Source organism: Henckelia pumila, chromosome 2, assembly GCF_033568475.1.
Source record: "Henckelia pumila isolate YLH828 chromosome 2, ASM3356847v2, whole genome shotgun sequence".
Lineage (NCBI taxonomy): Eukaryota > Viridiplantae > Streptophyta > Magnoliopsida > Lamiales > Gesneriaceae > Henckelia > Henckelia pumila.
Genome location: NC_133121.1, coordinates 120,643,750 through 120,667,974, shown reverse-complemented (window position 1 = coordinate 120,667,974; position 24,225 = coordinate 120,643,750). Strand labels below are relative to the sequence as shown.

General features: G+C 41.3%; 1 protein-coding gene and 1 long non-coding RNA gene across 3 annotated transcripts; one reads left to right on the top strand and one right to left on the bottom strand.

The window, feature by feature from the left end:
• Positions 1-207: 207 nt before the first annotated feature.
• On the bottom strand, positions 208-1,077 carry LOC140880385 (uncharacterized). Its single transcript, XR_012149642.1, has 3 exons — positions 988-1,077; positions 880-915; positions 208-282 (listed from the first exon to the last, which is right to left on the bottom strand). It is a non-coding gene; the product is annotated as an uncharacterized lncRNA (long non-coding RNA).
• Positions 1,078-15,193: 14,116 nt separating this feature from the next.
• LOC140879852 (histone deacetylase 19) lies at positions 15,194-20,816 on the top strand. Of its 2 annotated transcripts, none has more exons than XM_073283787.1 (8): positions 15,194-15,298; positions 15,686-16,246; positions 16,801-17,241; positions 17,974-18,204; positions 18,355-18,425; positions 18,509-18,566; positions 19,272-19,357; positions 20,561-20,816. In XM_073283787.1, the coding sequence occupies exons 2-7, from the start codon at positions 15,719-15,721 to the stop codon at positions 19,335-19,337; spliced, it is 1,395 nt and encodes a 464-aa protein (XP_073139888.1). In that variant the 5' UTR covers positions 15,194-15,298; positions 15,686-15,718; the 3' UTR covers positions 19,338-19,357; positions 20,561-20,816. The 2 variants fall into 2 exon arrangements, with proteins under 2 accessions (XP_073139888.1, XP_073139887.1); XM_073283786.1 differs by having other exon boundaries at positions 20,545-20,816.
• Positions 20,817-24,225: the final 3,409 nt, after the last annotated feature.

Genomic DNA, 24,225 nt, shown 5'->3' with positions numbered 1-24,225 from the left:
GTGCTAGAATCACCAAAAACAAGAACATCAAGTCATACAATACTCCGAAACATAAACATGCATTACAAACTTGATTCCTCCATTTAAAACAGGAGTTCTGGAGTTCAACAACCAAACCAAAGTCAAGAATATGCAACAACAATATAACGATGAAGTTCGATAACTAAACATGTTCTAATATAAACTAGATTTACATGTTGGAATCGACTTCTAGACCGAGTTTCACTTCTACATCTTTCCCTCAAAGTTAACCATGCCTCTTCTGACTTGTTCCTGACCCACCTGTTGCCAAGTACACATACAAAACAAAGCAACAACCGAATAATCCGGTGAGAATACAATTCCCAGTAAAAGAGACTAACATGCTATCAAGTAAACATATCAAATCATAATATGAACTCATTCTTCAAATAATCAATTAATCCAATCAAGAACTGAATTAAAATGATATGCATGTCTTTAAAACAAGGATTATCAAGTCTGGATAATCACAAAGTAAAAGTTCTTTTTTCTCAATTTGGATCCCGATGAAAAAATATCACCAACACACCAACTCTCCCGATCGAGGTGAACGGTGCATATTTTTCTCCTCTAGACTCTGGGCACATATAGGGAGTGTTTCTCGACAATTGGTAAAAATCTGCTAACGAATGTCACTCAACTATAGTCCACAGAACATCTAACTCTTCTGGGCCTTTCTTGCCCGCAAAACAAAGGTAATTGGCTCAATATGAATGCAATGCAAATCATTCAACTGATTCTAGTAAAATAAATAATATATAATTCAAGAAGCATGCAAGTATGTGATTTTTTCTAGGACACTCGAATCATTTCGGATTCGAGTTAATCGTCCTATTCCATTCCAGAGTCGTCTTTTACCTCTTCTTTGATTGACGTAGCTGAAATCCGGACAAGCTACAAGCACAAAAGGCTCAATCAAACATCATTCGATTCAAGTCAAATAATAAAGTAACCTCGATATCAAACCTCGATCAATTCGTCAACGATTCGAATTCTGTAATTTTTGGACTCCAAAATCTGCAACTGAATCTGAAAGGAGATAAAAAAAAAAAAAAAAGAATTCCAGTGTGTCAATCCATCCAAAACAACCATTCACACTCAATTCCAACTCCTAAATCCAAAATCTCATCAATATAAACGATTGATATTCCAAAACTCAAACTGGCGGCATAACGGCTATAACTGATCAAACCGGAAATACAGACAGTAAAATATCAATCCAATAAACTCAAATCAACCATCAAACCCAAAAATGGCTCAAACCCAACAAATCTCCAAAACCCAAATTTCGAATAATCTTTCAAAAATCACAACAATTCCGAACGACGCTCAAATTCAAAACTGACTGAGAATAAACGATCAGAAATCTGCCAAGAACAACGTACTCGAAACTCAGTCGATTCTAACAACATCCGAAAAACAAAACGTATCTGATCGGAGAAATACTTACGGTATAACGGAACTCTCGCTGCCGTGATCGCTAATCTGCCTTCAGAATTAAATTCCAACGGACGGATCGACCGAAAATCGAAATCACAAAGCTTGGAATGGGTGTTTGGGGCATCGTCTATGGAGGAGAGAGGCGAGGGAGAGAGGAAGAAGAAGGAGAAGGAATGGAGAAGAAAAGTCAAAAGCCCATTAAATATCTAACAATCTCCATTTTTGCATTTTAGTCCCTGAAAAATCCAAAATTTGCAAAAAGGATCCTGATCAAAATCAAGTCAGCTCTTGAACTCTGAAATCTCCGATTAACTCAATTAAGCTCAATTAAGATAAATTCGGTGCGTTACAGTAATCGTACACGTTGCCCCTCCGTTAAAACGACGTCGAAATGTCCTTCATCAGTAGGGGGAGGGACTTGCATGCGGGATCTTGTTTCCGGATTGAATATAAACAAGGGGCCTTGTTTATCTTTTCTGCTACATATCAAGCCACTGAAGGTGGCCAAAATATTTTTGAATCCACACTCAAATTCCTCGGTTTTGCATGGTAAGAGACTACTCGGATCTACTACGTAGCTGTAGTTCCCATGAAGTTGCATCGTTTTGTTATCGACATAACTCTGCACCAAAAAATCGAAATCGCCAAGGATTTGCATGTTTCTGGCATGGATTGTTTTCTGATGAAGAAGTCATCAGAGCGTAGATCATCCACTGAACTCGGCACGAGAGAAAATTTACGCATGTTCTTTGCAGATAATCATGAAAAGATTTCCATCAACGTATCTTCGTTGAAATTAGCCATTGGAATATATCTGGTAATGGAGGGACTTTATTTTCTTGAATGTGATTGAAATCCACTTCTGATGGGTTCAATTTATTGCACAAATACTGCAAAAGATTTGTATTTCAATGATCTTGGGAGTAGCATGCAGACGTACCCAATCTTTTCCATTTAAAACTAATTGCATGACTATGGAAATTTTCAAATCAGAACAAAATTGGAAAGCTGATGACACCAAATGAGGAAGAACAATAAAGAAAACATCTTATTAAATTAATTGCTTCAACCGATGAGTTTAAATCTGAAAAAGTTAAAACAAAAGAACAAGCAACATGAAGTACAAGAAACATATATCAACAATGAGGGATGAAAGATCAAATTTCGGAGAGAAACTTGCAGCGGCTGCCGGTCCTATCTTCACCATCGGCTGACCAAAAAGAAGCCAAAATACAAAAGCTGAAGAGTAGTGATGTGATTATCACAAAATGACTACCCGGGGATGGGTAAATTCCCGAGCGGAAAAGGTAAGTGAAGATACAAAATATATGAATATCTTGTCCGTTTTGAGACGAAGTTCTACCCGCTTTCTTTTTTGAGAGTTTTTTCTTTTTTCTCTTTTCTTTTTTTTTTTTACCTTGCCCCCCAGAATGGGCTTTTATACTCGCCCACCCGGGTCCTCAATGAGTACTGGGTATGGCCTTACTGACAACTTTTAGGGTGATAATATGGTTATCACGTGTGATTTAGACCCCCATAATTTCCGGACAGAGCCCATTCCTTTGGATCGTGTTTAGTAATGATTGGATTTGTGATTTGACCCTGACATACTTCAAATAAACGTGGCCGTTTCCTGGCCCTAAAAATAGAAAGGTCGGGGCCCCACTGGTTTTCCTTTCCTTTCCTAATTTCCGAAGGCTTACTCCGGGAGGTTCTAGCTCCCAGGCCCCTTACCCGGGTTCCTTTCGATCTCCTGTATCGGTCCGAATGCTAAGACCTCCCAGGTTAAGCCTTTCTTGCAGATCCCAGGTTACTTCCCCCCAGTCCCGGGTTCTTCAACATATCGTAGTTACACCATCCTCTCGAGTCCAATCCACCCGGGGTATCGTTATCCCGGGTATGTGATATCATCACACTTCCTAAAGATAGTCGGGCTAGGACCTGCTCCGCTGTCCCGAGAGACTAATACCATCTTTTCGGGTCCAATCCACCCGGGGTATCGTTATCCCGGGTATGTGATATCATCACACTTCCTAAAGATAGTCGGGCTAGGACCTGCTCCGCTGTCCCGAGAGACTAATACCATCTTTTCGGGTCCAATCCACCCGGGGTATCGTCATCCCGGGTCCTATCTCCCGGGGTATCTACCCGGGAGTCGCTACCCTTACGTCAGCCCTAGACGCTTTGTAGTGCGTCTGTCAGAGAATTTGTCAGACGTCGCTTCAGCTTCTTGAGCACGCTTTGCGTATCTCTGTTGTTTATTTCAAAATACACGGCTCAGATTATTTTGGCCCCTTTTAGTATTTAATCCTTCGCGACCCTTCCTTCTTCTTCTCATCGTCTTTCTTCTCGAACTCATTACCCTTTGGCTTTCAGCGACTGTGCTTTCAGTTCCGTTGTCCGCTTCCCTGCATCCCTTATTCGCTTTAATTCTGTAAGTTTTATTTCAATGTCTACAGGTACCTCATCTACCTCTGGAGCGAACGCCAAAGGCTCGCCCAGAGACGAGGAGCCAAGCGGTAGCTCGAGCAATGCTCGCTCCGCTTCTGCGCTGCTTTCCCGACCTTCTTCTTTTAAGCAAGCTTCCCGACTCCCGACGAAGCCTTTCGCTGCTTCTTCCTCTCGCCCCAAGGGAAAAGGCAAACAAAAAGTGAAGAACCCAAAACCCCTATCTTCTGTGCCCTCTTCCTTGGGCTGGTACACTTACCTTCCTAGCACCCTCTCCCAAGGGGCCGCGGAGGAACTTCGTGGCTCAGGGGAAATCCCTTTATCCTATTCCTTATTCCGTCCTCTACCTGGGAGTACTCCTGATACTCCTCCTTCCGGTTGCTACACATTTTTCCGAGACCAAATTCGGAGTGGCCTTCGATTTCCCATTCCTCCTTTCTACCTAGCTGTTGCCGACTTCTTTCACGTTTTTGTTAATCAATTCCACCCGAACTCCTTCCGAATAATGGCCTCGACCTATATCCTCTTTAAAATGCACAACTTAGCCATCACCCCTCTGATTTTGCACTACTTTTTTTCTTGTCGTTTCAACGAAGGAGCTTTCTCCCTGGCCGCACGGCTAAATGCTCGTTTTCTTTTCGATATCCCCTCATCTTTAAAGGGATGGAAAGAGCGGTATTTTTTTGTTCAACCCCCGGATCCTTTTACTTTTAGGACCGGGTTCTTATCTAGTCTCCCTCCTCAACCTGAGCTTCCCGAACATTATAAGGTTGAGGAACCTTATACTCGTAGTTTGACCTTAGTCAAGAATTGGACATTTTCCTCCCCCGCCTTATTAACGAATGATAACATCATAGCCTACGGGTTGGGCACCCGGGTGGAAGATCTCCTTGACCAGGTGATCAATGCATACGGCGACCGGGGGCTCAACCTGGTAATGGCTGTTCTCTGACTTTCTTTACACTAATTTATTATTAATACGTACACGTACTCACATTTGTTCCTTTGGTGCAGAGCCATCAGATATGATCAGGGAAGAGTTCGCCCGGCGGGTAGCCGAGAGGAAGGCTGCTAAAGAGAAAACCCAAGCCCTAGCTGAGCGAAGGAAAAAGGCTCGTAGGAAGGAAAAGAGTCCTATTCATCCGCAAAGTCCTTTGCGTTTACCCACCGTGGTAGTCCCTTCGTCTACAGTGCCGATTCTTTCAGCTGTGCTCTCTCCCCCTTCAAGCGCTGCTGTTTCCGGGACTTCTGTGACGGCGCTATGCCACCTCGACTTGCTTCCCAAGCCCAGCTATCTTTGTCATCGGAGGACTTGGAAGATGAGGTACCGCTTTCCCATCGTAAGAGGAAAATCGGCCAGGTATCCCAGATGATCGACCTGACGGACTCGGAGGAAATCCTGCTGTCCAAGGACCTGGCCTCATCTGCTCCTATTTCTTCTATGGCCCTTCGGGCCCCGGGCTGGGACGCTTCTGTCTCTGCGGGTGACCCCATTTCTCACGCCTGGGGTGACCAAGTGGATTCTACCTCCTGGGGCTCTCGATTTCCTCTGTTCTTATCAGGGACAGCCTCCTCCAAAGTTGCCCAAATCCAAAGCTTGCTCTCCCCGGAAGACCACTCTTTACTGGCAGCTCGTGGTATCACCTCCAAACTATCGGAGGGTGTTTCTCATGCTTATACGGTAAACTCTGCCCTTTAGATACCTGAAAAAAGGTGCTTGTGCACGTCTTTATTTAATCCCTTGGTTGCTTTGGATGCAGGGCTTATGCATGCTGGTCAATGCCCTTGATGAGGCGAACGCTAGTCTCGCCCGAGAGAGCGAGAGGTGCAGCTCTTTTGAGGAGCATATCACCCTGCTTCAATCGCAGGAAACCTCCCTAAGAGAGACTCATGAAGCGGAGGTTCGATCCCACCGAGAGTCGCTGGAGGGTTTCCGGGCAGATGTGGCGCGGGTGGAGGAAAGATGGCAGCGTAAGCTAGTTGAGATCCAAGATCGCCGCTCTTCCGAGATTCAATCTCTGGAGGCTCAAATAGAGAAAATTACCCGGGATCTTGGTCAAGTTCGGCAGGAAAAAGACCTGGCTTTGAACGCCATGAGTGGGCTTCATGCTTCCGCGGAGGTGATGCAGAACCAGTTGGTAATCGCCCGTACGGAGGCGGATATGCATCATTCTTCAGCTCTGGATGCTGCCCAGGCTTTGGAGGAGCGCTTTGGCACCGAAGCTGAATGGCGGAATTCTTTCCTTTCCTCCAAGGATTTCGAGCAGACGGTGATGGATAAGTCCTTCAACTTCTTCACCCAGGGCTTTGACCTCTGTTCTACACAGTACGAGGCAGCTGGCCTGATGCGGGAAGGAGTTCCAGATCTTAATTTGGCCATTGCTTCTTTACCCTCCGGTCCTGAAAATGAAGGAGAAGGGCCCCAGGAAAGGGTAGACGCCAGCGAAGAGCAAAAATCTCAAGAGGGAACCGACCCCTCGGGTTCTTAGATTTAGGCTATTCATCGGAGCTTTTAGGCTTGGGCTCCTAAATTTTACACATGTATATTTTGTTTGTTAAGGAAAAAACTTTGCTCTTGATTCGCCTCTTTATTCGAATGATTTTTTCTGTATGCTTGGATAAATCCTTTGTTTTGATATACCACGAGGGTGGCCTACTCCCTCGGGAATTTTCGATGCCCGAGCGCCAGGAATCCTGGGATTTTTTGGTACCAGGGTGGTGGATCACCTGGGTTTTTTGGTGCCAGGGTGGCAGATCACCTGGACTTACATGGCTCATGAATTAGCATGGGCCTTTGAGTACCAGGGTGGTGGATCACCTGGGTTTACATGGCTCGTGGATTACCACGGGCCTTTGAATACCAGGGTGGTGGATCACCTGGGTTTACATGGCTCGTGAATTACCACGGGCCTTTGAATACCAGGGTGGTGGATCACCTGGGTTTACATGGCTCGTGAATTACCACGGGCCTTTGAATACCAGGGTGGTGGATCACCTGGGTTTTTTTTTTTGTGCCAGGGTGGCAGATCACCTAGACTTACATGGCTCGTAAATTACCACGGGCCTTTGAATACCAGGGTGGTGGATCACCTGGGTTTTTTTTGGTGCCAGGGTGGCAGATCACCTGGACTTACATGGCTCGTGAATTACCACGGGCCTTTGAATACCAGGGTGGTGGATTACCTGGGTTTACATGGCTCGTGAATTACCATGGGCCTTTGAATACCAGGGTGGTGGATCACCTGGGTTTACATGGCTCGTGAATTACCACGGGCCTTTGAATACCAGGGTGGTGGATCACCTGGGTTTTTTTTGGTGCCAGGGTGGCAGATCACCTGGACTTACATGGCTCGTGAATTACCACGGGCCTTTGAGTATTTTTGCGATTACAATAGATCAAAACATACCTTTTATTTATACAAACGGCAGAAACATAATTTACAGGCGTATATGTACTTTTAAGGATAATAAGACTTAAGATGCAGAGTATTCCAGGGCCTCTGTAGGACTTTGCCCCGGCTATCCTCCAAATACCAGGCGCTCCTTCCTATCCTCCGAATTACTTTGTAAGGTCCTTCCCACTTTGCTTCTAGCTTCTTTACCCCTCCTGCCGGGTTGACTTTCTTCAGTACCAAATCTCCTATCTAGAATTCCCTGCTTTTGACCTTTTGATTGAACGCCTTGACTATCCTGCTCCGATAGGCTTCCATTCGAATAGCGGCCCGTTCTCTTTTTTCTTCAATCAGGTCTAATTCTTGCGTCCTGTCCATGGTTTCTCCCTCTTGGTGAGCTCTCACCCGGGGGGAGGTCTGTCCTATTTCCACTGGGATCACAGCCTCGGACCCATACACCAAGCTGAAGGGTGTTTCTCCTGTGGCCGTCCTGGGGGTAGTGCGGTAAGACCATAGCACACCGGGAACCTCCTCCACCCAACTTTTACCAGCACCAAAAAGTCGGGTTTGTAAAGTTTGGATGATAGTCCTGTTAGTTACTTCCGTTTGTCCGTTGCTTTGGGGGTACGCCACGGAAGTGAATACCTGCTTTACCATCATCTCTGTGCACCAATATTTTATTTTCTTTCCCTGGAACTGCCTCCCATTGTCCGAGACAAGCTTCCGAGGTAAACCAAATTGGCAGACAATGTTCTTCCAAATAAATCCCAACACCGCCTCTTCAGTGATTCTTGCTAATGGCTCAGCCTCCACCCATTTAGAGAAATAATCCACTGCCACCAGTAAGAACTTTTTCTGTCCGGGGCCCACAGGAAATGGTCCCACGATATCCATGCCCCACTGATCAAAAGGGCAGGATGCCCACATCGGTTGTAACTCCGCCGCTGGCTTATGAGAAAAGTTCCCAAACCTTTGGCATCCTTCACACGTCTTGACTACCTGCCGGGCATCCTGCTGCAGGGTGGGCCACCAATATCCCGCCAATAGGGTACGCCGGACCAAGCTCAGAGCCCCTCCGTGATCTCCGCAACAGCCTTCGTGTATTTCCTGAAGTACATACCTCACTTCTCCTTGGGCTAGGCACCTTAGCAAGGGACCCTGAAAAGATCGCCGGTATAACTTTTCATTAATCAGGGTGAATCGAGCTACCTGCCTCCTGAGCTTTCGGGCATGTGCCTCCTCCCCAGGAAGGATTCCTGTCTGCAAGTACTCTACAAGGGGAGCCATCCAGGATCTTTTCGAGGCCTCTTCTTCCCTTCCTTCAATGGCCATCACCGACCCGGACTGTTGTATCACCTCCCGGCTATCAATACCAGTGAGGGATGATGCCACCCTGGCTAGGGCGTCTGCCTCCGCATTATGCTCCCTGGGAATTTGCTCAATGCTCCAGCTAGAAAATTCTTCTCCCTGCTGTTTGATAAGTCCCACATACTCCTGCAATCTCTTCTCTCTGATGCTAAAAGTTCCCTGGACTTGCTGTACTACCAGTTGAGAATCCGAATATACAATCACATGCCTGGCTCCCGCCTCCCGAGCCAATTTCAAGCCCGAGATTACTGCTTCATACTCCACTTCATTGTTTGACTTGAAAGATGATAATCTTATCGCCACTTTAGTTTTTTCCTGAGTGGGAGAAATGAGGATCACCCCCACTCCGCTTCCTTCCAAACTGCTGGCCCCATCCACAAAGATTCTCCACAGTTCCTCCTGTCCAAATGTGATGACCTCGGTCAGAAAGTCAGACAAAGCTTGTGCCTTAATAGCTGCCCGAGGCCTGTACTCTATATCGTATTCTCCCAATTCTACTGCCCACTTGACCAATCGACCTGAAGTATCTGGTTGAGTCATCACCCGGCCCAAGGGGCTATTGGTCAGGACGGTGACCGGATGCGATAGGAAGTAAGGTCGGAGCTTTCGGGTAGTCAAAATAAGGGTCAGGGCCATCTTTTCCATTTCACTGTATCGGATATTGGGCCCCTTCAGAGCAGGACTTACATAATAAACTGGCTTTTGATCTCCTCCCTCTTCCTTTATTAACACCGTGCTCACAGCAAACTCTGTCGTGGAGATATAAACCCACAATCTCTCCCCTGGTTCGGACTTAACCAAGATGGGCAGATTTGCCAGATGCTCATTTAATTCCTGGAAAGCCCGTTCACAATCCTCACTCCATCCAAATCTCTGGACCTTCCTCAACACCTGAAATAAAGGATGACTCAGGTGGGCAGACTGAGCAAAAAAACGAGATAGGGCAGTGACTCTTCCAGTCAACCGCTGCACTTCCCTAATGGAGGAGGGTGATGGCATCTCCCTCAGGATTTTTACTTTCTCCGGGTTTACCTCTATTCCTCTCTCGGTCACTACGAATCCCAAGAATTTCCCGCTTTTCACTCCGAACACACACTTGGCCGGGTTAAGCTTCACCCCGTACCTTCGCAAGGTACCAAAGGTTTCTTCCAAGTCAGGAATAAAATGGTTCCTGGTCCTGGATTTCACCAGAATATCATCCACATATACCTCGACATTTCGGCCCAATTGATTTTTGAAAACTTTGTCCATCATCCTTTGATAGGTGGCTCCTGCATTCTTTAACCCAAAAGGCATAACCACATAACAAAACGTTCCTCCTAACGTAACAAAACTGACCTTATCCTGATCTTCCCTAGCCAGGGGAATTTGATGGTATCCCTGGTAAGCATCCATAAAGCAAAGCAGCTCATAACCAGAGGTAGAATCTACTAACAGGTCAATCCGGGGGAGGGGATAGCAGTCCTTGGGGCAGGCTTTGTTTAAGTCTCGAAAATCTATGCACATCCTCCATTTCCCTGTACTTTTGGGTACCAGCACTACGTTAGATAACCAAGTAGGAAACTGTACCTCTTTAACGTGCCCCGCTTCCAGAAGTTCCCGGACTTGCTCAGCAATGACCTTGTCTTTTTCTGCCCCGAATTGTCTCTTCTTTTGCCTGACGGGCCGAGATCCTGAGAGGATATTTAGCCTATGTTCTGCCAAATGGGCCGGGACTCCAGTTAGCTCCTTGGGAGACCAGGCAAACACATCCGCGTTCTGGGTCAGGCAGATCTTTAATTGCTCAACCAAAGCAGGCTCCATCCCCCGAGCCACCCGGGTGATCTTCCCTGGCTGTCCAGGCACTACCTCCACCTCCTCATTTTCTTCTTTTACTTCTCCTACCGCGCACACCTCTTCTTGTCTGGAACCATCTCTCCTCTCCGTCCCTCGTGCCCTCTTGTTATCCACCCAGATGGTATCCGCATAACACCGTCGGGATGAGTGTTGATCTCCCTTTACTTCGCCCACTCGATCCCCCACCGAGAATTTGATCTTTTGGTGGTAAGAGGAAGCGACAGCCCTAAAGGCATTTAAGGCCGGCCTTCCCAGGATAATATTGTAGGAAGATGGGGCCTCCACCACGGTGAAGAGGGCCATGACAGTCTTCTTTATATCGCCCGATCCTAACGTAATAGGCAGCCGCACTTCTCCTTTAGGCCGAATGGTATGTCCTGCAAACCCATACAGGGATGTTTTTACAGGGTTAACCTCACATCCCCGCAAGTCCATTTGCTCGAATGCATCCTGGAAAATGACATTCACAGAACTCCCCGAATCCACAAACACCCTTCTTATGTCATAGTTAGCCACCTGCGCTCGGATGAGTAAAGCATCGTTGTGGGGTAAACACACTCCCTCCAAATCCTCGGGCCCAAAGGTAATGACTGGGCAGGGATCTGGTCTCCGGGCCTCGATTCCCAGGACCTCTCTTTTGCTCCAAGATTTCCGAGCCCTATTAGAGTCCCCATCAGTGGATCCTCCCGAAATCATGTTGATCACCCCTTTGGAAGATCCCTCTCGGGGTCCTTTGTCAGGCCCCCGTGACACTACCTCCCGGGCTTTCGAGGGGTCAAGCCTATTGTCTCGCGAGATGTCAAACCGGGGTACCCAGGGGCGTCCCCTCTGCTTTTTCTCCACATGCTTTGTTTCCTCGGGCACAGGCTGTCCTGGTTCCACGACGAGCCTCCAACACTCGCTAGTGTCGTGTGTGTTAACCCGGTGTATCGAACAGTATTTTCCTGGCCTTTTCGGAGGCAACTGCTGGACATTCTCCTCACACAAGTGTATTTCCCGATCCCGGGCTACCCTGTGAGGAGCAAAAGCAGCAAGCCTCCCCGGTTGATCCTGCCTTCTTCTTCCTTGACTACCCTGGTTTCCTCTCTCCTTTTGCTCTTCCCTCCTGTCCTTCTCCCTCTTTTGTCGCTGGGCCTCCTCCATATTGATATATTTCTCGGCTCAAGCCAAGAGGTCCTCGAAGTACCGGGGGGCCCTCTTGACCAGAGACCGAAAGAATTCTCCTTCTCTGAGCCCTTGCGTGAAAGCAGTGATTTTGGTTTCAGGTGCACATGCAGGCACTTCCAAGGCCACTCTATTGAACTTTTTAATATAAGCTCTTAGAGACTCCTCGGTTAGCTGCTTTATCTCGAAGAGGCTGAGAGTGGTTTTCTTGTATCGCTTGCTGCTGCTGAAGTGTTGCAAAAAGACCTCCCGGAATTCTTTGAAAGTCTTAATGCTTCCTTCCTCCAGATTTTCGAACCATCTCTGGGCGGAGTCCACCAAGGTAGTTAGAAATACCTTGCACTTGATTTGATTCCCATAACAATGCAACATTGCCACATTCTCAAACCGGGTTACATGCTCCTCGGGATCAGCGCTGCCATCATACTCTTTGATTTTGGCGGATTTGAAATAGACTGGCAATGGCTCCCCAATGATTTCCGGAGAGAAGGGACAGCCCAAACTTTTGATCCGCGCGGATTCCCGCGGGTCAGTATTCTCCAGTTTTTGTATTTTTTGCTTCAATATTTCCAGCTCCCCTGCCATGGTGACATTTGCCGATCCCGCATGTGAATTTCCCTCATCCTCCACGTGTATGCCTTTACTCTTCTCCTTCTCGGGCCTCGGTCCTGGCTCTCCTTCCCCTTCTACTTCTTTTTCTTTATCCTTCCTTTGGCCCTCCTTTTCTCCTTGTTGTATCGCCATGATTCTTTGTAGAGCCGCGTCCACCATAGCGTCCACTTGCTCCTGGATTGCGGCCACTGCTCGACGAGAGCTTTCAGGATCATCGATGATGGTCATATCTACGCCTTAGACTCAAGTTTCCCACAGACGGCGCCAATGATGTGATTATCACAAAATGACTACCCGGGGATGGGTAAATTCCCGAGCGGAAAAGGTAAGTGAAGATACAAAATATATGAATATCTTGTCCGTTTTGAGACGAAGTTCTACCCGCTTTATTTTTTGAGAGTTTTTTCTTTTTTCTCTTTTCTTTTTTTTTTACCTTGCCCCCCAGAATGGGCTTTTATACTCGCCCACCCGGGTCCTCAATGATTACTGGGTATGGCCTTACTGACAACTTTTAGGGTGATAAGATGGTTATCACGTGTGATTTAGACCCCCATAATTTCCGGACAGAGCTCATTCCTTTGGATCGTGTTTAGTAATGATTGGATTTGTGATTTGATCCTGACATACTTCAAATAAACGTGACCGTTTCCTGGCCCTAAAAATAGAAAGGTCGGGGCCCCACTGGTTTTCCTTTCCTTTCCTAATTTCCGAAGGCTTACTCCGGGAGGTTCTAGCTCCCAGGCCCCTTACCCGGGTTCCTTTCGATCTCCTGTATCGGTCCGGATGCTAAGACCTCCCAGGTTAAGCCTTTCTTGCAGATCCCAGGTTACTGCCCCCCAGTCCCGGGTTCTTTAACATGTCGTAGTTACACCATCCTCTCGAGTCCAATCCACCCGGAGTATCGTTATCCCGGGTATGTGATATCATCACACTTCCTAAAGATAGTCGGGCTAGGACCTGCTCCGCTGTCCCGAAAGACTAATACCATCTTTCCGGGTCCAATCCACCCGGGGTATCGTTATCCCGGGTATGTGATATCAAGTAGGTTCAAAATCTGCAAGCCTCAGGAGACTTTTCTTTGGCTAAATATGGTAAACAATTACTCCGATCCTTGTGTTAAAACATATTCATTCCTTATGCTAAAGACAAATATTGAAGATGTTGGTGTCAATATTTTCTCCACAACTACTGTGATTTATCTAAAGCACGTCTCAAAAAGTCACGACATTCCTCTTGTGAGTACTGGATCTAATATTTTGCCACCTTTCCTTAAATCTTATGTCATATGAATTGATATAAATATCACAAAAATGAAATCTTGAAATTAGGATTTGTATATATCATAATATGTATGGGAGGGTTGTGTCTATGGGGCAAGAAAAAAAAAATACAAAGGAATATGTCCAAAAGCAACTGAATCATTGGACAGGTTTACTATTCACTTTAATTTATGTATAATTAATTTCGGAGACGGGTTTACTATCTTCTTTATATATAATTAATATCGGAGAGAATTTTTTTTTTACAAATAATTTGTAACTTTATTGCAAACTAGAAATTTCAAATATTACAAGTTTAACCAGTCAACTTGAAAAAGTCCAAGAACAAACTAATTAAAATCGAAGCAAACCTTTTAAAATCGAATTATCGACAAAATATATTAAGCCAAATACTCTAAACTTTACTGCAAAACAGAACAAACTAAACCGAGCTTAGAGATTTTTTATTTTTTTAATTTAAAAATGTAATATAATAGCTAAATTAAATATATTTAAATTTTTATTTATTAAAAAAATATTTTTTCCAAATGTAGTTCTATTTCCTCCTAATAAGCTTTATTATAAAATTTAATAATTTTAATTTTTGTTTATAAATTCATTTTGTCATTAATTCGCTTAGGTCGGTAATTTTGGTTGAAATAAATAGTTCGCTCACCTCTAGACTATAATTGATGTATGATATTTTGGTTAAAAATAACTTAATTTTTTTCCTTCATTTTCTAAGTTGCCGTACTATAAATATAATCATCCCAAATATTCTAAGGCATAATTATTTTCTAAACCTCATAATTATCCAATTTTTTGTTATTTTAAATCAAAAATATCAATACAAACCTAATAATACTTACAACAACAATAATTCTAAATAATTTCAACTAATTGATTAATTTTCTCAAAATTTGCAACTATAGATTTTGACGATAAAAATTCAAAAATGATCATATTACCATAAAACAAAAAAGTTATTATCAAATATTTTTTAAAATTTTAATATAATCTATAATTTTTTTACACAAAACTTATTTAAAAGAAAAAATTGAATATATATGCCTAACCCTTAATTTTTTATTTTTTTTTTGTGGCGTGAAAACTCGCAGCCGCTAATTTTGATGCGCACTGGATAACCCCCTGAACTAACGCAATAACCTACAAACTACGTTAATCAAGTAAACCACACTAGGCAAGCTCTATGGGACAAGCTAGTAATCAACAAATAAGTAACATAAAGCATAATCACATACAACATACGAGACGTAAGTTGAGTAAATTTCAAATGATATCAAAGTGAGAAAAATGATGATTCAAGATGAAATACAGTGAGATTTATGATATGAATATGTCTAATACAAGACGGTCTCACGGATCTATATCAACGAGATGAATCGATCAAACATATTAACAATGAAAAATAATATTTTAAAATAAAAATTATATGTATTTTTTATTATTCGAATCGGACTAGATCGGATATCAGTCTTACAAACTTAATCGTGACACCGGCTACCTGTAGTTATTTTTGTTATGATATAAATAAGAAAGTTAAATATTTTACAATTTTGTCTAGATTTTTTTTAAATAAAAATAGTATTATATAACATAAAAATAAATAAATTAGTACATTATTATAAAAATCTTCTTCAAAAGCAAACCCTGTCCACCTCTTCGAAGTCTCTCAAGTTCGGCTTCCCTCTCCCGTAAGGCTTCGGTTTCCTATCGGCTATCAACTCAAATTTTGAGGTAATGCATGCGTAATACTTGCTGCTTAAATTGTTCATCTGTTTCAGCTGAGTTCGATCTCTTTTCAGCCAGTGGTAGTGGATGGATTGCTTTACTTTTATATGGAATTATGTTCCCAAGTCGTAGATGTTTCGAGTTTATTTCCTGATTTGTAGTTTTGTTTGATTTTTGATGATTTGGGTTTCTTGTTTGTTTTGATGTTTAGCTCGATCGTACACAACATTATTAAATATATAAAGCAGTTTTAATTGTAGAGAATAGTGAATGGGTTTACGGATTCAATAGTTTTAGGTTTTAGGTTTCATGGATGAGGTTCAAACTTACTGTTTAGTAGACGGAGATTTAAGCATTTTTTTTTATTTGGTTGCTTTTAAATTTCTGCCTCAGCCCTAAAGAAATATTTGAGCCGGATCTCTGTTGATGGAAACTGGGGGCAATTCACTTCCATCTGGAACTGATGGAGTGAAGCGGAAAGTGAGTTATTTCTACGACCCAGAGGTCGGGAATTACTATTACGGGCAAGGTCACCCGATGAAACCACACAGGATTCGGATGACACATGCTCTTCTTGCTCACTACGGATTACTGCATCAGATGCATGTTCTCAAGCCCAATCCTGCTAGAGAGAAAGATCTATGCAGATTCCATGCTGACGATTATGTTTCTTTTTTGAGGAACATAACCCCTGAAACACAGCAGGACCAGCTCAGACAGCTGAAGAGATTTAATGTTGGTGAGGACTGTCCTGTGTTTGATGGTCTCTACTCGTTTTGTCAAACTTATGCAGGTGGTTCCGTTGGTGGAGCTGTGAAGTTAAACCACGGACACTGTGATATCGCTATAAATTGGGCTGGTGGATTGCATCATGCAAAGAAATGCGAGGCTTCTGGTTTTTGCTATGTGAATGATATAGTGTTGGCTATCTTGGAACTTCTCAAAGTGCATGAGGTTGGTTCCTCTTCGTATTCCTCCTTTCTTCTTGTTTAGTTAAGTAGCTTCTATGGATTCAGTAAAGTCAGAACTCACTGCATATGATGAGTAAGCTTTGTGTTCTCAAGCTCTTTTTAGGATTTCTTTCTTTAATTCTGAGACAGAAACTCGTCTTTTCTGCTGGAATGGGTTAAACTCATTCTTAACCTGCCAAGTTTATTTTTAGCACGACCTACCTTTTTTTATGTTTATTTGCAAATTTGATATGATTTGGTAAACGAAGAGTTTGTACCTTAAACACTGGCATTGAAATATCAGTGCTTTCTATTTGTGAATTATGGTCAGCGTTATGAATAGTTTACTTTCTTTCTCTTTCCATGGTATGCCTTAACTTCTTTGTTGCTGATGTTGTATGGAATTCCAAAGGCCTTGGAGTTATAGGTTCCTGTCTACTTAATGAAGTGGAACTTTTGTTTCGCGAGAGTTTTTATAAGCACATTAGTTTTCATATTGTTATTTTTTGGTGCCGAGTTTTATATGCACATTGATTTTGATATTGCTATTTTTGGCAGCGAGTTTTATATGTAGACATTGATATTCATCACGGTGATGGCGTCGAGGAAGCATTTTATACTACTGACAGGGTCATGACTGTTTCTTTCCACAAGTTTGGAGATTATTTTCCTGGAACGGGGGATATAAGAGATGTTGGATTTGGAAAGGGGAAGTATTACTCTCTTAATGTTCCCCTGGATGATGGAATTGACGATGAAAGTTATCAATCTCTATTCAAACCAATAATGGGAAAGGTGATGGAATTTTTTAAGCCTGGTGCAGTAGTGTTACAGTGTGGTGCAGACTCGCTGTCTGGGGACCGGCTAGGCTGCTTTAATCTCTCAATTAAGGGTCACGCAGAGTGTGTCAAATTTATGAGATCCTTCAATGTGCCACTACTGTTGTTGGGTGGAGGTGGTTACACGATACGTAATGTTGCTCGATGCTGGTGTTATGAGGTAATGTTCTCATGATTAGTGATAATGGTTTGTGAATTAAATTTAACACCCTGTACCGTCAGCTGTAAGTTCAAATTTATGCTTATTTTTCAAAAACCTGTGATGTGTTGATTGGGACTTGATCATCAAACATTATAACTTCCCCATGTGTGAGATGCTTAATTATTTTTAGTTGGGTAGTTCCTATCTCACAGCTTCAAAACAAAGGTCATAGTACTCAAATCCAATTTGTTTGCTGAAATAGTACTGCTATACTAAAGCTACATAATTTGTTGTATATAATCATGTTTCATATTGGTCTGGGCTCGTGCAGTGATTTCACATCCTCATTTGAGGTTCAGATCCAGTCAGATTGATCTCCAACGCAATCTGACGCCCTAATAGTCATTTCAATGATTTTGCAAGAAACACTCTGTAGAATGTTGATGAACAAGTTATTTTCTATTAAAAAATTAAAAGTTTCCACTCATAAATTATCATATCTCAAAAGTCTCCATGTGCCTGTGTACAGGATGAATTTATTGCCATTAGTGAGTGAAACCCTGTCCTCTGCCCTCATTTGCATGGAAATGATTACAAAGTGGAAAAGACAAGGTCGAAAATTGTAAATCTTCTTCTTGGTTGTTTGCCAAAGGGAAAGGAACTGGGATAATTTCAAATATATGATTGTGTCGATCCCATAGTTGGTGATGCAGCTTTTTCTGCAATTGATTTGCTTTCCTGATTTGACAGACAGGGGTAGCACTTGGAGTTGAACTGGAGGACAAGATGCCACAACATGAATATTATGAATACTTCGGCCCTGATTATAATCTTCATGTTGCTCCAAGTAACATGGAAAATAAAAACTCTCGTCATTTACTGGAAGAGATTAGATCCAAGCTTCTAGATTATCTTTCAAAGCTTCAACATGCACCAAGTGTCCAGTTTCAGGAGCGACCACCTGATACTGAACTTCCAGAGGTTTGTTCTGCATCAGAGAGTCTAATTAATATTCCTACTATACCTATATCTCGCACACACACATGCATACACATATATATATACACAGACACACACACACACACACACACATACACTATTTTTAACTATTCTCTTGCGCTTAACATGCAGGTGGATGAAGACCATGATGTTGCAGAGGAAAGAGGTGAAACCGATTTTGACATGGATGTTGATGATGAATGGTAGAGTTTTTTTCTTAATGCAACTTTTTAAAGCCTTTTTGTTATTTATCTCTGGAAACTTCAACATTCTTATTCGCACACAGTAAGCCTTTGCCTGGCAGAGTGAAGAGTGAATTTCTTGAAGCTGAAGCAAAACACGTGGTACTCATTTCCTTTTCCTTTCTATTTTACTTTCTGATGGAAATGTCGAGAGCTACACTTGTACAAGAATTTAGTAATGGTTTTATGCTTCTGTATTTGCATATCAGAAATTTCCAGACTCTGGTTTTAAAACTACCTTAGTTTCAAAATTTTTCTGCAATCGAAAACTTTTCTAATAGTCACAGAGACAAGTCATCATCGAATTGCTTGTTTCTGGAGTCATTATTCTCTCCACCCTTGTTAGTGGCTGGTATTTTCCCCAAAGTTGAGTTGAGTGGAACTGTGACTATGGATTGCGTACCATTTCCAACACAGCAGATCTATGCGCAGATACAAAATTTCTTCTGCTTACCACTGTGTAATGCACAAAGATTACATTTCCAGTATAAACATGTTGCATCAAAATCAATCTGTTGTGTGCTTGCTCAGTAGGCCTAAAATACAATATTTTACTAATTAGCCTTCCGCTGAGTCACTTTTTACCCTTCTTTTGAGAAATTATGTTCGGAGAACTAATCACATGTTTCCATTCAATGACAAGTAGTTAAAATTATCGTTTGTGCCATATTTCACGTTATATCATCGGTATTTTGGCTGAACCTTCTCCTGTTGAGATGTAAAAATATTTTTCACGGGATTATCAGTAAAACCGTTTAGAATTTTTTCCAGCTGCTCAATACAGTTGTTCCATTTGACTCTTTCCAGGGAGACATTAGAGAAGGCGAGTGCAACGGGGAAGCGGACCTTAACCCTCTGAAACCCGTTGCTTAGGCCTATGTTCCACATCATGAGTAAGTCTTTACTGTGTAGACATATGAATTTCCAAGTATCAGGGTAAAACTTAGTTTTTGTTTCTAATTCAAACTATGATTTTTCTTGGAAATTATGAACTTTCGTTTACTTGTAAATTAAGCAAATCTATGCAAGACATGCAGAATTTGTGGTTAAGACATTTGTTGAGCTCTCCTCTAGCAATATCTGGTACTTTAGTTCACTTCTCCAGTTTCCTAACTTATATTGGAATGACAATGAGAAAAAGTTAGCAAGTAATATTTATATAAATGGCAGGAACACCAGAATGTGTTCTGGTGCACAAATTATGCATCAAATTGATTATGTCCTAGCATTCGGGAAGGCTGCCATCTCTTTGGTAGCTCCTTTCAGTTTCATGGCACTGTAAAAGAATCAATTACAGGCCTTTTTGTGTTGCATATGACGGCCGTTTTGTATGGTTATCCGAAGACCACTCCAGTGTCATATGTAATATAGTTTTTGCTTCCCCGGTGGTTGACAGGAGATACCTTACCTGTTTTTTTTTTTTTTAAATTTGTTTTACCGTCTGTCTGTTGGGGTGCGATCTGTTTTAGAGTGATCCCGTGCTCACTCGTTTATATCATGTATCCGTTCGGGGGTGCTAATATTTTTTTTAAAAAAAATTAACTTTAGGGATGTGTGATATCTCCCTGGTTGTATGATCATAAGATTATTTCAGTTTGTTTAAAAAAAGGAATAAAAAAATTATTATTTCAGTCCAATCTTGATCCTTAATTATATACAAATGCGACATGTTTTTTTTTTTTTAATTACCAGAACATGTGGATATATGATATACCTATGCATCGTGGTAGAAAATTTATTTGACATTCTCTTTCGTCATCACATTAAAACGGTAGTGTTTTTACGCCTATGCTCTTCACCGCAAGGATGATTTGGGATTTGGATACCTTTCGAGACCACCACAACATACTCATTTCAACGATAAGCTTTACTCGATTCCAATGATGTACATATGTTAAGATGGTTGGTCCGAAGAAACATAAGCTGCATGTAAGAATAACAATGGAATAACGCATTGCTTGTACCCAAAAGAGTACTTGCTCGCAAAATACTTGGTTTGGGTAGTTGGGTTCGACATAGTTTTAAATCAATGTATATGAGCGTTCGCTTTTTGTTTAGCTCACTCAACTCAAATGTGCAGTATCTGCACACCACAGATGCTAGAAGCTAAAGGCGGCCCTTGCTGATTCGCATAGGAATCCTGTGATGTGCTTCCGCGTTAATTCGTCATCCAGGCAGAGTGTTCCAGCTATTTTGCTAGCAACATTTCACTTTTATTGCTCATGAACTTGTTTTCATTGTTTAGGCTACAAGATGTCGCTTTTATTGCTAACTGAACGACTTTTGCTTTTGTTTTTGTACTTTTTTAAGTACGATATTTCCATTCGTAAGCGCTCTCTCTGCTTTCCTCAACTCTAGACGCTTTCTTTGTTCATCATATGCCTTTCCTCTCATTTCTGTGGATTAAAAAAAGGATAATGGCTATAGCAAACATATAATATCGGATTTGAGATTCTAATGAAGTACTGCTGCCCTTTGGTTACATACCTAAATCATATCTACAAAGTTTCTCTAGTTTGGCTTTATATTTTCAACCATTGAACTTTTAAATTAATCGAAACCCTACGTGTGCCAAGTAATTCGGTCTGATCAAGTTCATGTCATACATAAGGTGCCCCTCCAAAAGTGGTGGCCCTGTGTACACATCAATTTTCTGTTAAAATTAATATTATTTGCACGCACTCTGGTTTACATGAAGAATAATGAGTTTTAATGTATAAATTAAGGCGTAAATAACACAAAGACTCGATAAAATAACATGAAAAGTGGTGACCCTGGGGACATATCTCAATTTTCAGTTAAAATTAAATATAATTCGCATGCACTCTGGTTTACATGAAGAATAATTAGTTTTAATGTATAAATTAGGACGTAAATAACACAAATACTCGATAAGACAACACGATCGATATCACAAGCCAGAAAATTCTAGCAATATCCAATTCAATACTACTTGAAAATGAGATTAGAAAGAACTCCACTGCAAATGAGATGCAATTCACTGCGTTATTATATTTATCATGGACGGAGGACTAGGGAAAAATTCAACCATTATTTGATTCAAAAGAATAGTTGACCACGTTACCTGCATGATACCATCAAAACTCGATATTTTCTACTTTATCGTACTGTTAGTAACCCCAAGAAATTTAGGTTCATCATCTTAACTTCGTATAAGTTCGTAAATATTTGCTATAGCCCATTTTTATTCGATTATTTATAACTTATATAAAAATAAGGTCAAATATATTAGGATAATGTACAATTTATGGTCAACAGCTCAACCAAAAGCTGGATTTGATTAAGAAAGTGTTTGCAAAAGATTATGTTTTAATAAATTTGATTAAATTTATAGATCATAAAAAAATTAAGAAAAATAAAAATTGGTAGCTTATGAAAACAAATATGAAAATCTAAAAATCAAAGTTGGATAATGTTTGATAAATAAGTGATTAGATTGATTTTAACGATGATTTTTTTTTTATTAGAATCACTTTTGGATAATCATAGAAAGTATTTGAGAGAGCTTCTTGAAAACAGTTTTCAGCTTTTCATACACAAAGTTTTAAAATTTTGTAAAGAAAAAGCTGAGAAGTGCTTTTTAAAAGCTCTTCCAAAACTATCATAATCACCATATGTCTAGCTTTTGAATTTCAATTAGATTAAGGTACTGTTTGTGAGAGCTTCTTGGAAACACTTATCAACTTTTCCGTTAACAAAAATTTGAAATTTTGTGAACGAAAAGCTGAGAAGTGTTTTCTAGAAGCTCTCCCAAACACTACCTAAGCATAAGCTAACACATAATTTAAGTTTAAAAAATACACAAAAGTGATTTTTTAAAGACAAAATCTAACAATCACTTTTTTTTAGTGATTGCAAATACTCCCTAAATTAGAGAGTTGCACCTTGATGCAAACCAAGTCATAAAATGCACCTACCTTGGCTCAAGCACATAGCAGTGGCTGGTGCAAAGGTTCAAACTCGCTTTCGAACGCCCAAAAATATTGTAAGCAAGAACGGTGAATTCATATTCAAGTGTGAAATACATTTCACTTATAGACTACTGAATTGTTACTTTATAATAATTTCAACTTTTTGCAAAATACATGACAAAAACTAATGGATGGAACTTTCATGTTTTGATTGTGTGTAATGTTATTCTTAACAACGTCGGTTCACTCGGCTATAATTTCATATATTGTACTTATTTTTTATAATAAAATAAAATAAATAACAAACAACATTTGACCAGGTTATCCATCCCTTCTATTTTCACCAAGTCCACCCCAATTATATTACCACAAGAGTGGTGCAAGGATTATAGCACTAGTTTCAACCCCGAGTTCAACAAACATCCTCACTACTTCCGACCTGTCGGATTCGAACCGACAACCAAAGGGTTTTTCCAATCCCTTTCCTCTCCCAATTGAGTTAAGGCCGGTGAACTTTTCTTGATAATGCAAATAAACGTTTTTTCGCCACTCCATATGGTTCGCGGACAAAATACTGGATCTGACTTGTACAAGAATGGCCCCAAAATAGTATCATCCAAAAGCGACAGTCCCACTAGATCGCAATATTTTCCCCACCCAATTAAATTTTATTTCTTAGCAGTCGTTCAGCAAATAGCTTCACCCGAAAACAAAATACTCGGAATTAATCCAACTTATGATCACCATTCCCTTTTAGTAGTTTCAAGGATGAGAATTTATCCAACTATGATAATCATTCCTCTTTTAGTATTTTCAAGGATGAGGAACAGACGACGCATAAGCCAGAGTTGGCAACCAGGAGCCCCAACCACGGGTATGTAATCTCCTTTATATTATCATTGATAGTTCCCTCGTACGAGAAATTAGTGATTATTTATTTGGTTTTACTTTAGCAGCTAGTGTCATTCTGTTATATAGAAACCATGTGTCTTGCATGGCTGGTTTCATTTTGCAAATTATATTTCCGCTAGGGAAAGTGACTAGATGTTCTAGTCACCTCAAGTAAATCGTGATGGCTAAACCGACTTTCGGCCTCTACACAAATGGCGTGTATGTTTTTTTTAAAAAAAAATAATTTAATGACCTGGGTCTTGGCAATAAAGCACAATTTCTACCTCAGACAACATGGTACTTAGCATGGTAGAAAACACATACCAGAAGGCCTCGACATAAATCCACTAAGCATTTTCCGTGTATACTCAATATTTGCTTCTTCCTGCGCAATATGAAGTGAAAAACAAAGAAATAATTGGGATTTGCATCATTATCCATCTAAACCACAAAAACTTGCTGACCAGTCTTTATGTTAATCTGAGTAGCATTAGAACTACGGGGTTGATACCAGTTGACATCACATTGCGAGCGATTCATGTTCCCCAACCAACCTAATATCACAAATGGGGGCATTTGTCATTTTTAAAGCATTTACTGCTGAAAGCAAAGTTTATATCGAGAGCACAAAATTTTATGATGAACGTGAGGCATCTTGAATTCATGTCCATCAACGAAACGGGACCGTCTTTACATAGAAACCTCATGCTCAACAATTGTATGGTGAAATTAATATAGTTGATCGTGTCAAATCTCCTGTAGTGTAGTAGTCCATATAATGCGGTTTGCTACATTGATTTTCACTGCATAACGATATATTTAATACATGTTGGCCATGTATGATACACAAATTCTCAAAACAGTTTAGGAGAAAATAGAACACATGGGTGAGCTCAATTACAATAACCCAATATATTGGAATATAAACAAGTAGCAAC

What these genes read in the sequence shown, in the direction of transcription:
- LOC140879852 (XM_073283787.1), top strand. Translation starts at nt 15,719, where the DNA reads ATGGAAACTGGGGGCAATTCACTTCCATCTGGAACTGATGGAGTGAAG. An exon ending in CTGATACTGAACTTCCAGAG is followed by an intron (nt 18,205 to 18,354) that starts GTTTGTTCTGCA and finishes CTTAACATGCAG; the next exon opens with GTGGATGAAGACCATGATGT. An exon ending in ATGGATGTTGATGATGAATG is followed by an intron (nt 18,426 to 18,508) that starts GTAGAGTTTTTT and finishes ATTCGCACACAG; the next exon opens with TAAGCCTTTGCCTGGCAGAG.